This window comes from Macadamia integrifolia, chromosome 4 (genome assembly GCF_013358625.1).
Source record: "Macadamia integrifolia cultivar HAES 741 chromosome 4, SCU_Mint_v3, whole genome shotgun sequence".
Taxonomy (NCBI): domain Eukaryota; kingdom Viridiplantae; phylum Streptophyta; class Magnoliopsida; order Proteales; family Proteaceae; genus Macadamia; species Macadamia integrifolia.
This window is the reverse complement of record NC_056560.1, coordinates 29,227,378-29,242,084: the sequence shown is the minus strand read 5'-3', so window position 1 is coordinate 29,242,084 and position 14,707 is coordinate 29,227,378. Positions and strand designations below refer to the sequence as shown.

Here is a 14,707-nt window from a genome sequence, read left to right as displayed (position 1 = left end):
ATGATCTGCCCTAGTCTAGATCATGGGGAAATAGGCTGACTGGATACGGTGAGGTGTCCAGTGCTGCATGCCTTCTTTCTCTATGGGATGAATTGGCTCCCAAGTCGGCCCTTTCAATGCATTGCTCCATCTAGGCCACTCTGGATGAGTGCCTAGATGCTGACCATGTTGTGGGCGATGGGGCCACACTGTTGCCCGATGACCCATTGCAAGCTTGCCGATAGTTATCCTGTCGGGCTTGTTGCCTTGACTCTTGTGTTGACCTCGTTTGACTTCTTCTCGGGGTAGGAGCGGTGCGTGCATCATTTTGTCTTGTCGGTGGAGTTGGAAAAGAAGTGTCAAATTGTCTAATTAAAGTTCGGACTAGATTATTGGTCAATAACATTTGCATTTGTAGGCTTTGTAGTTGTGCCACTGTTGAATCTATCGACCTGGCAGGACGAGCATGACCAGGCTGTGAAGTGTCCTATGCCATGGGTGGTTGCATCTCTCCGGTTTGCATGCCTGTGCATGGAGGAGGTGGTAGTACAGGTCCTTCTACAGGGATCATGGGCTGCTGTCCACCACTTAGTTGATCGGAGTTGTTTCTTAGTCTTCTCGGTTGAGAAGTCTCGCCAGCTAGTGGTGACACAACCTAATCACTTCGAAGCTGCATTGGAGAGTGTTGGGCTTTTATGTTAAGTTTCCAACAGACGGCGCAAATCTGATGCAACAAATTCTGACAGGTTCCTGGACCTAAAAGTAGCTTTTAGTTCCTGTAGAGAAAAATAGGTCAGTGAAGGGCACCAGGAGTATCCAGTGCGATAACCCTTCGATGATAATGTCAAAATCCCATAGTAGTCAATATCTTTCCCTTTGTGTAATCTCCTTTTTCTTTTTGGTCCCCTTTTCAGAGGCTTACCTATGGTATTTATAAGGGTCCCCGCCCTTTCGCTCCTTGTTTCCACGTGCTTCTGGACTCCTGCGGGGGTGTGGGGAATATTTGGCATATTGTGGGGATTATTCATAATATTCCCCACTTTTCAGGTATTGGAGGGTGTTAGGGCTCTTAACGTGGTGCCTTCGTGGTATTCTTGGAAGGCTAAGAACGGGTTGTTCCGCTTATCTCAGTGCCCACTACCTCAGTGGGTTATTCTTCTAGAGTCCCGATTAACCAGGTTTCCTAGCTGGCATGATGTGGATTTGCCGCTTTGGTGGTCCTTCCGAATGGACACTTGTTCTGGGGCTCAACTAGCCTGGGAAGAGGTGAAGGCTTGGTCCCTCGTGGCCGAGGCAAGGGCTTGGCAAGACTGGGACGAGGCGAGGGCTCGGCCCCTTGTGACCGAGGCAAGGGCTCTGCCCCGGCAGGGACGAGGCGAGGGCTCTGCCCCTTGCCATGGAGGCAAGGGCTCGGCTAAACAGGGATGAGGCGAGGCCTCGGCCCCTTGTGACCGTGGCAAGGGCTTGGCAAGACAGGGACAAGGCGAGGGCTCGGCTAGGCAGGGATGAGGTGAGGGCTCGACCCCTTGTGACCGAGGCAAGGGCTCGACTAGACTTGCCTCGTCCCCTTGTGACCGAGGCAGGGGCTCAGCAAGGCTGGTGCATCGTTGTCCGAGCTTGTGACATTTGTTGGCACATCAGATAATATCACTTAAGAGGGAACCTGACTCGAAGAAATATTTCATGGCAAGGCACACTTCAAACCCAACAGTTTTCCAATGACTGGAAAAAGATAGACGCCAGGCCCTTGGGATTTTAGGGGCTTCATGTTAAACACTATAGTCTTGACTTCCTTATCAGTAATCAGCAAACACAATTCCTTTTTCATCTCGTCTGAAAGCTTTGGGGTAATAAATTGCAATGCTTGATCCATATTGGGAACTCTCTCAATTGTGTACAAACATTGGAAGAATTTGAAAATTTCTAAATCAATCTCTTCTTCTTTCTCCAACCACCCTCCCTCTAAGGATCTTACCCTTAAATTTTATTTTTGCTCATTCTTTGCAATGTTGTTGACTGAAAAAAAAAGACTTGTATTCTTATCTCCACATCGAGGCCGTTGGATTCGAGACTGTTGCTTCCATTGTAACTCTTGCCGAGCCAGAGCATCTTGCAAATCCTTTTAAGCCCTACTCTCCAAACTTGCCAAACCTGGTTGCCAATCCATATTTTGGATATGCTTTAAGGTCTCCATATTATTTGTCATCATCATCTGCATTAGGCACAACAGCCTTCTTCCAGAAAAAAATTGTCTGCAATTCCGATCTCGTACAATTCCGTGCAATACCACCTTCAGGCGGTGACACGTGTATTGATACCGATACAATGGTCCAGATCTGATTTAAATGCCTCTTCACTGATTTAATGTTTTATTAGTTGTACCAGATCTGGACCATTGTATTGGTATCAATACACGTGTCACCGCCTGAAGGTGGTATTGCACGGAATTGTACGAGATTGGAATTGTAGACGATTTCAACCCCCTTCTTCCACGAGGCAAGCCTGGATTGAATAAAGGTGAGTTTCTTGTGAATATTAAGCATTGGGGATCCACGAAAGTGTTTTTTCCAACTACTTGTAATCGTGCCATCACATCCAGGCAAAGATCTCCATCTCGCCTCAAATCGAAACATATGCTTCCCTTTGGCAGAGGGATACTGAAGGAAACAATCAATGGGTAGTGGTCAGATCCACATGCTAGCTCAAAGACAACCCCTGCATCTGGGAACCTCTTCCGCCAGTCAACAGAGCACAACATAGATCTATCAAGTCTCTTTCTAATCACACCATTACGCCACCACCTCCGATTAGACCAAGTATAGAAAGGACCGCTAGAGCACATAGCCATCAATGCACACTCATCAACAAAGTCTCTTAAGCATCTGATTTGTGAGGCATTCTTTGGATTCCCACCTTGCTTTTCAATCCCATTAAGAACTTCATTAAAGTCACCTATTAACAACCATGGCTTCGTGATAGTGCCACCCATATAACTAAATTGGTTCCAGAAAGTAGGTCAATCAAGTGACAACTCCCATGGCTTAGAATCATTTGGCAATCTAACAGTGCAATCAATTAGCCTCTGAGAGCTAAAGTCAACCTGCAAGGATACAGAATCTACCCAAAATACACACAAACCACCACTGAATCCAATTAGATCCACAATATAGTTATTTGGAAAAGAAAGGGATTGAACAAGACTTAAATTTTTTCATGCTTACATTTGGTTTCAATAAGGAATAAAATGTTAGGTCGGTGCTTGACCACTAATTTCTTAAGAAACTGCACAGTCAAATACCTTCCTATACCTTTACAGTTCCAAGACATCATCTTTAGAGATCCATGCTGCGGATTGGAAAAACTATGCTTCACTAGATTAGAATTAGCACTAGAGAGTTGAGCAACACTTAAGGATGTAGGATGTGGTGGGGGTGGAGAGGGAGGTGGATATGGTGGAGGGTTTAGGGAGGGGAAGGAGGAGATAGGTGGGTCGGGTGAGAGAGGTTGAGGGGGAGGAGGAGGAGAAGGAGGTGGTGGTGGTGGTGGAGGGTTCGAAAAGGGGAAGTAAGAGGCATGTGGGTAGGGGGTGGAGGTGGAGGTGGTGAAGGAGGTAAAGAGGGGGTGGAAAGGATGATGGTGGGGTGCATGGCAGAGAGTTGGGTTGAGGAGATGGACGAAAGGATAGAGACAGGATGGACGAGAGTAGATGTGGACAATTCAAAGATGGGCTGAAGGAGATGGGTGGCTCTTTGGTTTTAAGGAAACATATCCTCATAAAAATCTTCCCGAGAGCACCCTCTTGTGAGTCAGGAAGAAGGAGAGATGGAATTAATGGGCTTAATATAGGGGTTAACAGGTGGGCTAGGACAAGGGGCTTGGGAGTCTGAATGGTTAATGTTAAGTGGGCTGGGCCTCAAAGACGATGTCAAGTTTCCCATCGCAGGAAGTGATCAGTATGTAAGGAAAAAGAGGGTCCTATTGTTAACTAAAGAGGTGTTGGGTCTTTTAAAGCCTACCTTGAGTGAATTAGTATTCGAACCGCATGGTTCACCCCCACTCAAATACAAAAGGTCCATACCATGTGAATCTGCCATTCTATCTGATGAGGGCATTTCTCCCTAACCACGGCACGTGCAAGGAGCATCCTGACCAATGCTACACTAATACCTTATCTAGCCGCGCTGCCACCTCGGCCCTCCTTCTGGTCATGCTGCCATCTCGGTCCTCCATCAGGCCGTGCTACCATCTCGGTCCTCCTTCAGGCCATGCTGCCACCTCGGTCCTCCATCAGGCCGTGCTACCACCTCGGTCCTCCATTATGCCGTGCTGCCACCTCGGCCTCTATCAGCCCAAGCTGTCACCTTGGCATCTCATCTGGCATAGCTACCACCTCGGCCTGACGTCAACAACAAGGTTCCCAGAAACGTGCTCTCGTCCACTCCTATATTCAATGAACGTAATCCCTATTCATAAGGATAGGACTCTATCCACTACACTTCACCAGAGACATCTACCCCTCACACAGTTGGCAATTCTGAGATAAGAGGAGAATATTCCCCTAGTATCCCTAGGATCTGAAATATTACCAGCATTAGAGAGCCATTACCCTCAAGGACTCTACGCCTAATAGGACTCTCCACAAACGTCTCCCATCCTCCCTTTATCAGCAACCTATAAATATCAAGGTAAGCCTCCCTCAAGGGGGATCGATCACTTCTTTTACTGGAAAAGCTCTCTTGAGTATCTGCTGTGGAAAGATCTGACTTAGGCATCGAAGAGTGCCCTATCGGGTCAGCCCAGCTCTCCCCTGTCCTCTCTTCTGTGCAGGTCGATTGGAGCACCAGAAACTGCAAGGAAGATCATCCAGTCAATTTTTGTCGCATCAAATTGGCGCCGTACGTGGGAAAATGTTACAAAAAGCTACCTTGGATCAATGCAATTAAGGAGTGAGAAGGTCGTTTCTTCTACAACAATGCGAGTAAGGTCCGCTCGTGATTTACCACTTGGACGTCCTTATTCACCTCCAATGGTAGAATAGGAGAATGTCCCAGCGGAGACCCCTCCATAAGGGCCCCAGCAAGTCCAGCTTGATGCGCAAGTTGCCTAGGGGGAGGGAGATCAACGCGTGCAAAACCCTCAGTTATCTCACCATGTCCCATCATCCCGAGTAACTCACCCGATTATGGAAGAGCAGATGCAGAGCCTGCAGCTACAGGTGTTAGCGACAAACATATTGGTGCGGGACTTCATACGTTAGTTCAGCTCGACTTCCTATGCCACTGACTAGTTCAGCTCAGCCGCATAGGCTTATTCCGGGTAGACAACCCACTGATGAATATCCTGACAACAGTGTTACCCCTCAATCAACAGCCAAGAGGGGATTGGCCAGAACATCGTGCACTGTTCATTCAGTACCACCCCAGTCTCCTACCGAGGGGCTGCGGCAGGGTCCCATTCCTGCCTAGAATGGGAGAGCTTGTCATTCCACATGTCACCAGAGTCCAGAGACACATGATGCCCATAGATCCCCACCCCGGGTAAGAAGACACCAGCTATCCCTCAAAGACTCACTAGAGGCGCGCGTCCGCACAAAGAAGAAAGTGAGAACTCCCAGAGGACAGCTCGGCAAGATCCGCCCTATGGAGGTCAGGGCTCGCCCACCAGGCTGACCAGAGGCTCACCACGGTAAGGTCAGGATTGGCCTGGTGGTCACCAAGACCAAGGAAGAAGCCCTAGAAGAGCCGAAAGGGCACGCCGCTCCCTGGATCACCGAGCCAAGGAGAGAAGGGATGACCTGGAGAGCTACATCCAACGCCTCACTGAGTGAGTAGAAGGAATGTAGAGGCAAAGGCACTCGGTCGACATAACTGTAACTCCGACCTATAATGCACTATCCGACGAACTGATAGACGCTGAGCTGCCCCCAAATTTTGTGATACCTATCTTTAATGGATATGATGACACCACAGATCCCTATGATCATCTCCTGCATTACAGCTCAGCCATTACAGTTCATGGCAGGTCAAACTCCATTCTCTGTCGAGCCTTCACAGCCTCATTAAAAGGAGCTGCGTTGGTGTGGATGTCGAACTTGTGGCCCCGGTCCATCCATAGCTATGAAGAGCTAACAAGAGTGCTCCTCACATGTTTCCAAGTAAGTATGAAGGAGAAACAAACTACATAAAACGTGATAAACATGAGGTAGGGAGCAAGAGAGACTATAAGAGAGTTCCTTGCCCGATTCACCAAGGCAACGCTGGAGGTAAAAAACCTACCAGAAAGAGTGGCGTATAGTATGTTGTGCAACGGGATAATGCACCCTGATCTTGTCTAGTCTCTAGCCCTTGACTTGCCAGAAACAATGCCGAAGCTATTAAGACAGTGCAATCAATACGCCAACATGAAAGAAGTCCTGGCCGCCAGAGGAATAGCTGATAGAGGTGATCAGTCAGAGAAGCAGAAGAAAAAGCCTCTGAGGCCTAGGGACGATTCTCGAGAGCCAAAGAAGAATAGAATAGATCGACCGCCTGACATAGCTAAGCCCGAGCAATATGAACTTGATCGTTCCCGAATAAACCTACTTTTAGAGATCCATGATCAGAAGTATTTTCATTGGCCTAGGCCCATGATGGCTAAACTATAGGAGAGGAACCCCAACCGGTATTGTCGGTACCACCGTGACCATAGACATGACACTAAAGACTGTAAGTCTCTGAAAAGGAAAATTGATAAGCTCATCAGGGGTAGATACCGTAATAAGTATTTAAAGCAGAAATATGGTGGGAACTGGCCCGAGCTGAGGAGAGACAATGCCGGGCCAAGCCGGAATAAAGCCGAGCCACACAAGGATATAACCACGGATCAAGCTGACTCGTATGATAACTAGCCCATGGGTCCAACCATTCTAACAATCATGGGCAAACCCACGATGGAATCAGTTAGAAAAGCCAAAACACACGTGCAGTTTGTATGCATCACGGAACAGCCAATCAAAGCCCTCAGAATGGATCCACCCATTACATTCTCTGATAGAGATCTGGAAGAGTTGAACTGGCCTTACAATAATGATGTCGTAATTCAATTAGTGGTGGCCAACCACCACTTCCACAGGGTCCTAGTGGACACAGGAGCCTCCGTTGACCTTATGTCCTATGAAGCCTTCGTAAAACTGGGGCTTGGCACAAATGCCTTAAAGCCGACCCCAGGACCCTTGTACGAATTTTCAGGCATGCTAGCAGAGCTAGAAAGAGTTATAGACTTGCCTGTGACCATCGGACAGGGAGCTCAGACAGCCACTACCATGGTTTTTTTTATAGTCACCAAGATTGCCTCACCTTACAATGCAATCCTTGGCCGACCTAGTCTCAATAGCCTTGGGGCGATTGTGTCCACTAAGCACATGAAAGTCAAATTCCCCACAAGCAATGGAGTCAAGGAATGCAAGTCCAGCCAGAAGGAATCCTGAGAATGCTATGCCAACTTCATAAAGTCTATCAAGAAACCATGTTCAGGCCTAGTGTGTATGGTAGAAATTGTTGATTGTCGAGATGAAAGCCTCTTGACCAGAGCCAAATTAGTTGAATAGTTACTTACCATCCCAATCACTGAGGCCGAGTCGTAAAAAACTATTCAGCTCAGAGCATTGTTGAGCTCCCAACGCCTCGACGAGATTTTAAACTTCCTTGGTGAAAACTCAGATATTTTCGCATGGAAAGCTTCTGATATGCTAGGCATCTCCAGGGCCGTAGTTGAGCACAGTTTGGACTTTAACCCTAACTTTAAGCCTGCTCAGCAGAAGCGCAGGAACTTCACGACTGAACGAAACACCATCATCAACGAGGAGGTTAACAAACTCCTAGCTGCGGGGTTTGTGAGGGTAGTAAAGTACCCGACCTGGTTAGCCAATGTGGTCATGATTCCAAAGTCTAACGAAAAGTGGAGAATATGTATAGACTACACGACTTGAACAAGGCCTATCCCAAAGACTACTATCCTTTGCCCCAGATTGACTCCCTTATAGACTCGACTGTAGGCCACGAGATGCTGACCTTCATGGACATATTTTTTGGCTATAACCAGATAAATATGAGGTGGAAGATGAGGAGAAAATTACTTTTCTCACCACTCAGGGCAACTACTGCTACACTGTAATATCTTTTGGCCTAAAGAATGCCAGAGCCACTTACTAGAGGATGGTGAATACAATGTTTTAAAGCCAGATTGGGAGAAATATGGAAGTTTACGTTGATGATATGCTGGTCAAGAGCGTGAAAGGCACCTATCATGTGCTAGATCTGAAGGAGGCCTTCAATGTCCTACGGCAGAACTAGATGAGACTAAATCCTACCAAGTGTGCATTTGGAGTAACCTCTGGAAAATTCCTGGGCTTCCTAGTATCACAAAGGGGAATAGAGGTAAACCCCTCTAAAATTGAGGCCATTCAAGAAATGCGTCCGCTAAGAAACATTCACGAAGTTCAGAAACTGACGGGATGCCTGGCCGCACTAAACAGGTTCTTGTCCTGAGCTGGAGATAAGTTTCTTCCTTTCTTCAAGCTACTAAAAGAAGGAAAAGGTTAACATCAATTTTGCTGGATGGAGGAATGCAAAGCATCTTTTAAGGAAATCAAAGCCTGCCTAACTAGGCCCCCTCTGCTGAGCTAGCCAGAGCTAGGAGAGAAGCTACAGCTTTACCTTGCTACCTCTGTGGTAGCCATTAGTGTAGTCCTCATAAGAGAGGAGGGAAAGACCCAGAGGCCCATCTATTATGTGAGTCATGTGCTCTTGGAAGCAGAGGCAAGGTACCAGAGAATTGAGAAGTTTGCATTAGCATTGGTCGTGACAGCTAGGAAGTTGAGACCCTACTTCCAAGCATACACCATAGCTGTACTAACTGATCAACCACTAAGAAAGTCACTTCACAACCCCAGTATAGCAGTACGTATGGTGAGTTGGGCTGTCAAGTTAAGTGAGCACAACATTGAATTCTGACCAAGAAGTACAATCAAGGGCTAGGCATTAGCTGATTTCCTGGTAGAATGTACGCAGATGGAAGAAGCAGCAAAGCCTGAGGCCGAGCTGAATCGAAAGTGGAAACTCTTTGTTGATGGATCTAGCACTGCAACAAGGAGTGACACAAGACTTGTGCTATGAAGCCCTGAGCAATTCACGATACAGTACTTCCTCAGACATTCCCTGCAACAAATAACGAGGCAGAATATGAAGCCTTGATAGCGGGAATCAGATTGGCAAAAGCTATAATGATGGACGACCTGGTCGCACATAGTGACTCCCAACTAATTGTGAACCAAGTCAATGGGCAATATGAGGCCAAAGAAGAGAGAACGGCCAAACATTTGAAAGAAGTGCGTCTTCTGGTGCCTAGTTTCAAAAAGTTCGTAATGGTACAGATCCCATGGGAGGAAAATGCAGTAGCAGATGCCCTCTCCAAACTAGCTACAGCAGAACTGGGGGACTGTGTGAGCTCTGTATACTTTGAAGTGCTAGACCAACCTACTTATGAGCAAGAATTGATGTGTAGCAATACGGAGCAAGTTGAGCTGAGCTGGATGGACCCCATTGTAGACTATTTGCGAGATGGATATCTCCCAGGAGATCAGATAGAAGCAAGGGCAGTCAAAAGGAGGGCAGCTAAATACACCCTCCAAGGTGGAGCACTTTACAAAAGGGTAATATCCTAGCCCCTGCTGAAGTGCTTGCCCCCGAACCAATCTGAAGAGACGCTTAGCAAAGTCCACAAAGGAATTTATGGGGGACACATCGGGGGAAGGGCACTGGCCTATAAGGTGTTACGCCAAGGGTTCTGCTGGCCAAAAATGCAACAAGATGCAATGAAGTTCATCCGACGGTGCTTTAAGTGTCAAGTACATGCCCCAATACCACACGTCCCAGCCACAGAACTCAGCTCCATGATCTGCCCGATCCCGTTCGTAATGTGGGGAATGGATATCCTAGGACAGTTCAAGAAAGGAAAGGGCGGTGTCCAATTTTTGATTGTCGCTATAGATTACTTCACTAAATGGGTGGAAGCACGTCCCCTAGCCAAAATCACTGAGCAGGTAGTGGAAAAGTTCATGAGAGACGACGTTATATACTGCTATGGTGTCCCAAAGGTACTGGTCACAGATAATGGTCGACAATTCAATAATAAAAAATTCAGGCTCTTCTGCAGTAATTTTAACATTGATTTTTGAAACACTGCTGTAGCACACCCACAATCGAATGGGTAGGAAAAAAAATTCAACCATATACTTCTAGATGGAATAAAGAAGAGGTTGGACCGGGAAAAGAAGAACTGGGCAGACCAGCTACTCAGTGTACTTTGGGCATATTGCACCTCAGGTCGGACCCCCACAAAGGAGACACCATTCTGATCAGGATACGAGACTGAAGCGTTAACCCCTGTGGAGGTGACCCAAGCCTCGTTTTGATCAATAGTGTTCAAAGCTTCACAGAACGAAGCTGGGCTACAAGCAAACATCAACTTCATAGACAAAGTTGGGAAGAAGCACTTATGCGAAATGAAACCTACAAGCAGAAAGTCCGACAGTACCACAACCGAAGGCTCAAACCACGGGGATTCATAGTTGGTGACTTGGTCCTTAGGAAAGCAGCTGCAGCTGCAGCAGACCCAAGAAGTGAAGGTAAGCTATGCGTGAACTGAGAAGGCCCGTACGTAGTCTCCAAAGTGGTGCGCTCTATACTTACCACTTATAGACTCAGGGGGTACAGTTATACCAAGGGCATGGAATGTTGAAAATCTCAAAAAAAAATTACCAGTAGACAATTTTATCAGTAGATTGCATTGAAATCCCCTCGATTGGGTGTTGGTCTTATAGATTTTATATCGTCAGCACCTTAGCTTTCATATCTTAGTTATTCACTCAGTTATTCAATTTTAATTTTATTCATGGAGTGGGTTAGATTCTATTTTGAAGAAATTTATTTGTCCCAAGTGCATACCACACATCAATATACTATGAAGCTTCTCCCAAATACTTGGCTCTTCTAAGGCATAAAGACCAAGCTCCAGCTCGGCAACATCTAAGATCGAGCTCAAGCTTGGCACTACTAAGATCAAACCCTAGTTTGGTGACTCAAGACCTTAATATCTAAGGCGTAAAGACCGAGCTCAAGCTCATCACTAGTAAGACTAGACCTAAGTTTGGCATCTTAAAGACCTTAATATCTAAGGCATAAAAACTGAGCTCCAGCTCAGCAGCGTCTAAGACCAAGCTCGAGCTCGACACTCTAAGACCAGACCCTAGTTTGGCAACTCAAGACCTTAACATCTAAGGCGTAAAGACCGAGCTCTAGCTCGATAGCATCTAAGACCAACCTCAAGCTCAGCACTATCAAGACTAGACCCTAGTTTGGCAACTCAAGACCTTAATATCTAAGGCATAAAGACTGAGCTCAAGCTCGGCACTACCAAGACCAGACCCAAGTTTAGCATCTTAAAGACCTTGATATCTAAGGCATAAAGATCGAGCTTTAGCTCGATAGCATTTAAGACCGAGATTGAGCGCGGCACTACTAAGACCAGACCCTAGTTTGGTGACTCAAGACCTTAACAACTAAGGCGTAAAGATCGAGCTCCAGCTCGGCAGCATATAAGACCAAGCTCAAGCTCGACACTACCAAGACCAGACCCAAGTTTAGCATCTTAAAGACCTTAACATCTAAGGCATAAAGACTGAGCTCAAGCTCGGCACTACCAAGACCAGACCCTAGTTTGGCAACTTAAGACCTTAACATCTAAGGCATAAAGACTGAGCTCCAGCTCGTTAGCATCTAAGACCGAGCTCAAGCTCGACACTATCAAGACCATACCCTAGTATGGCAACTCAAAGACAACATCTAAGGCATGAAGGGCGAGCTCTAGCTCGGCACCAAGTCCCAATTCAAGTTGGGCATACTTGTACTATGGCCCAGGTCTAGGCATAATGCTTCGCAATACTAAGACACACAAGATCAAATCAAGCTCAACTGAATAATGGAACTACCTAATAGAAATTGAAGAGGCATAATGAGTGAAGAAAAAGTATTCTTTTCCATTAATGAAGGAGGGAAGAAACCCTCAAAAGTTACATCGACTCCCAAATGGGATTCTTACAAAAAAAAAAAAAAAAAAAAGAAGAGAAGAAAGAAGATTACATCGCTCCCGCAGTGGGGAAAAAGAAAAAAAAAAAAGAAAAGGAAAAAGACAACATAACTATTGTGGAAATTAGGAGGCTGGCTTAAGAGGGAGAGAGGTGGTTCACTTGGTTACTTTAGGGTCGGTTTGAGTCACCTCCTCACCAACCTCGGCTTGACTGACGAGCTGCACTAAAGGAGCTAGGGTAGGAGCACGTTGCTCATACTCAGAAAAATCATAATCTGGCATCTTGCCAAGGATGAACTGAATGGCATCTTCTGAGCAGGCCTAAAATGAGGAGACATTGACGTCAACTAGTCATTTCTAACCAACTTCAGAGTTCAACCACCTCTCAGCAGTGACCTCATTGTTCAAAGCCAACTTGGCCTGATGCTTCTTTTCCAGCTTGGAAATCCAAGCTTAGTGTTCAGCTTCTTTCTTTTTGCTGGCCTCCTAAACCTCGACCAGCTTGCTCTAGAGTGTGTCTTTCTCCTTGACAAGGCTGCTATTAATCCTGATCTGCTTAGCAACCTCGAGCTCTAGCTCACCAGCCCTCTCCTCATGGTCTCTCGCCCTTTGCTCCTCAGATCAGGCCTTTCTCTTCGCACTCTCTAGCTGACCCATGGCCATCTAAAGCTCCCCCCAGAGATGCTTTACCTCGTCATCCGCCTTGGCACGAGCAATAGCCATGTTCTTGAACCATTGGGCAGCCACCACCGCATAAGCAAAACCTTGCATTGATCCAACGGAGCCATGAATACTAGGAACTCAAATAAACACAAAGGGTGAGAGGCGGGAAATACTTACGTCACCCATCCGGCCATAGACGTACTTCACGAAGTCAAGGTCAGGAAACTTCCTCACACGGGCAACGTCCTTCTTGGGACGGCTACGGTGGCACCAAACTCGAGCTGCAACGGGGTCCAGAACGGTGCCATTCTCTATCAGTTCCACCTAGGGATCCGTGGGTTGCTTCCCTGCTCAGGCCACCTTGGGAGGGTTGCCATGCTGCCCCTCGTCCACGGGTGAGCACCTCCTTTTTTAGCCATTAGACCCTGCTCCAGCTCGGTCAGGTGTGCCAGTCTACCTTGGTGCCTTCTCTCCAGAGCTAGCTGGCTCCTTCCCTTTCAGAGAGCCCGAAGTCCCTTGCTGAGCTGAATATTGGATTGGAGGGGGCATCTCCTTCCCTTGCTTGCCTCCAATAATAAAGGGCGAGGACTTGTTGCTCGCGCCAAGGGGAGGGGCAACCTTCGCACATGGGTTGGGGCTCGCCATGGCCTTGCCATTGTCGTTGACCACCTTGGCAACCTGCTTGGCCACCTCTTTCTTCCTCGCCTCCATTGCCGCCACAGCCAGGGCCTTATTGTCTACCTTCACATTAACCACTGTAAAATAAGAAAGAGCCGAGCTGGATTAGTAAAAGAAACAAGCTATAACTAAAAAAATCGAGCTAAACCACCATGAATCGGACTAGATCGGACCCTCACCAGAGACTTCACTCAGCTCCCACTCTCGAAGAAAGTCTTCATCCTGCAGTATGCGAATATCCACAGCCGCCCCACCCAAACACATCTGATATGTTTGGAGGTTAGCTTGGGAGATCTTGGGTGCTCGATTCAGCACAGAGAGGGTGGGCTTGACCCAGCTACTCTTAAAGGGGTTCCCCTCCATCGCCACGTAGAAATACCTCTCCTTCCATTTTTTCACTGAAGAAGGTATGTTGAGGAACATCTTCAGGTTGCTGTAAAGACTATCCCTCTCCCTCTCCCTCTTGGTGAAGTAGTACCACCCTGAGGTGTGCCTCTTCACCAAGAACATCTTTCGGAATAGGTCCAGCGTCACGATCCGACCCAGCTTCGAGACAAACACCTCAAAGCCAAGAATAGTCCGCCATGAGTTTGGAGTCAGCTAGCTAGGAGCAAGACAACAGTGATCTAGAACCGAGCTGACCAGCTCAAGCACAGGAATCCTCAGGCCGCTCTGGAAGGCGACATCATAAAGGGCAACCTCATCCCCAAAGGCATCCACTCGTTCATTCTTGTCTAGGATGCGCATCACCACGTAATCGGGGATGCCGTATCGACTCCGGATCAGGTCGAGTACCTTAGGCATTAAGATGCTTGGGGTATTGACCACAGTTTTCTTCTCTCCAAAGGAGGAAGGACTCTGCCAGGCTAGCCTTAGGGACTTCGACACCCGAGGGGCCCGCATCCAGAGTGCCTACTGTCACGACACTGGGGGACTGAGCTGGGGTAACCGAGCCAGCTCCACCCCTGGTCGGGATGGTCTCAAGTGAGACCACCTCCACAGACTCAAAGCCTGAGCTGTTGCTTGAGCTTGAGCTATCGTTAGAACCAGAGCTGTCGTCGGAGCCCTGACTACTGGAAGTATTGCCACTGGAGGACGAGGGATCAAGAATCGGGCACTCAGGGTGATTTTCCCCAGGCCTCACAGTCGTTAAGGGGGTCTGGTTGGGTGAATTTGGGTCACACGCAGATGCCATATCAGGATCACCGGGACTAATGCTAGGGTACGCAGAGGGCTGTGCAGAGGATCGACAGGTCACAACCAT

General features: G+C 47.4%; 1 protein-coding gene across 1 annotated transcript; it reads right to left on the bottom strand.

The window, feature by feature from the left end:
* Positions 1–14,239: 14,239 nt before the first annotated feature.
* On the bottom strand, positions 14,240–14,707 carry LOC122076383. Its single transcript, XM_042641685.1, has one exon. The coding sequence runs from the start codon at positions 14,705–14,707 to the stop codon at positions 14,240–14,242; it is 468 nt and encodes a 155-aa protein (XP_042497619.1).